Source organism: Camelina sativa, unplaced genomic scaffold, assembly GCF_000633955.1.
Source record: "Camelina sativa cultivar DH55 unplaced genomic scaffold, Cs unpScaffold01722, whole genome shotgun sequence".
NCBI lineage: Eukaryota > Viridiplantae > Streptophyta > Magnoliopsida > Brassicales > Brassicaceae > Camelina > Camelina sativa.
This window is the reverse complement of record NW_010922839.1, coordinates 2,575-3,508: the sequence shown is the minus strand read 5'-3', so window position 1 is coordinate 3,508 and position 934 is coordinate 2,575. Positions and strand designations below refer to the sequence as shown.

The window sequence follows — 934 nt, the reverse complement described above, 5'->3', positions numbered from 1 at the left end:
CAGAAACATAAGGTTGTGACCAAATCTAGTATTGTCCCTTCTTCTTTTATTTTTTATCTTCTTGTTGTTGCGGTTATTGTTATAGCTCATAGGATTTGTATTGAATTCGATTGTCAATTTTTTTTTTACCAATTATACAAAAGTTGGTAAATGTGCGTGTATTAAGTGTTAACACTATCTACAAATATTGGATAGGCTTTTTCCACTGTTACAAGATCTAATCTTCAATGGAGCAAAGCAAAACACAAGTTGCAGAAGATAAGAGTATTAAGTTTTCCCCAAGACCCATTCGTTACATCATAAACTAAACAAACACGTGAAACAAGAACACACAAAATATATAAGCTACCGACTAAAATTAATTCGACAACCAAATTTTAAAATTTAAAAAAAGAAAAAAAAAAAACTCAATAATTGGGGGAAATAAATAATCCTCATTTACTTTCCCCCAAAAGCCATAAATAAAAGATTCACAAAAGAACATAGAAGAAACAAGAAGTGGAACTATAGAAGCCAAGAAGAAGCAAACAAGCAGAGCAAGCTCACCATTAAACCAGCCTTAGCTCCTCCGATGATCCTAACAGCACCAGCATCATCAGCGGTAGCATCATCAGCCTCTCCATCAGGCCCTTCCGCAGGCGAATCCGAGTCACCAAAAGCCGACTCATCAGGCGACGGTGCAGCCTTCTTCTTCTTCCCTTTCCCTTTACCTTTAGCTGGTTTTGGAGAATCCGCAACATCTCCGTCCTCTGGTGCCGGAGCAGGAGCCGGAGCTTCAACAGCCGAAGCCTTAAAAAGCTCTTTAGGCAACAAAACCTTATCCGTGGCATAAATAGCCAAAGGCTGCTCGTCAATGAGAGTATCAACGATCTTGACAGTGTTGATCCTTGTCTTGAGCGTAACTTTCTCTCCATCGTTCTGTACAGTAAGCTCG

General features: G+C 39.2%; 1 protein-coding gene across 1 annotated transcript in view; it reads right to left on the bottom strand.

Moving 5' to 3' along the window:
* Positions 1-228: 228 nt before the first annotated feature.
* The window catches only part of LOC104774164 (fasciclin-like arabinogalactan protein 1), a 2,828-nt gene continuing 2,122 nt past the window's right edge, over positions 229-934 (bottom strand). Inside the window, exon 2 of the mRNA XM_010498829.2 lies at positions 229-930. Coding sequence (XP_010497131.1) covers positions 505-930 — 426 coding nt within the window. The 3' untranslated portion in view covers positions 229-504. The remainder of the gene's footprint in view (positions 931-934) is intronic.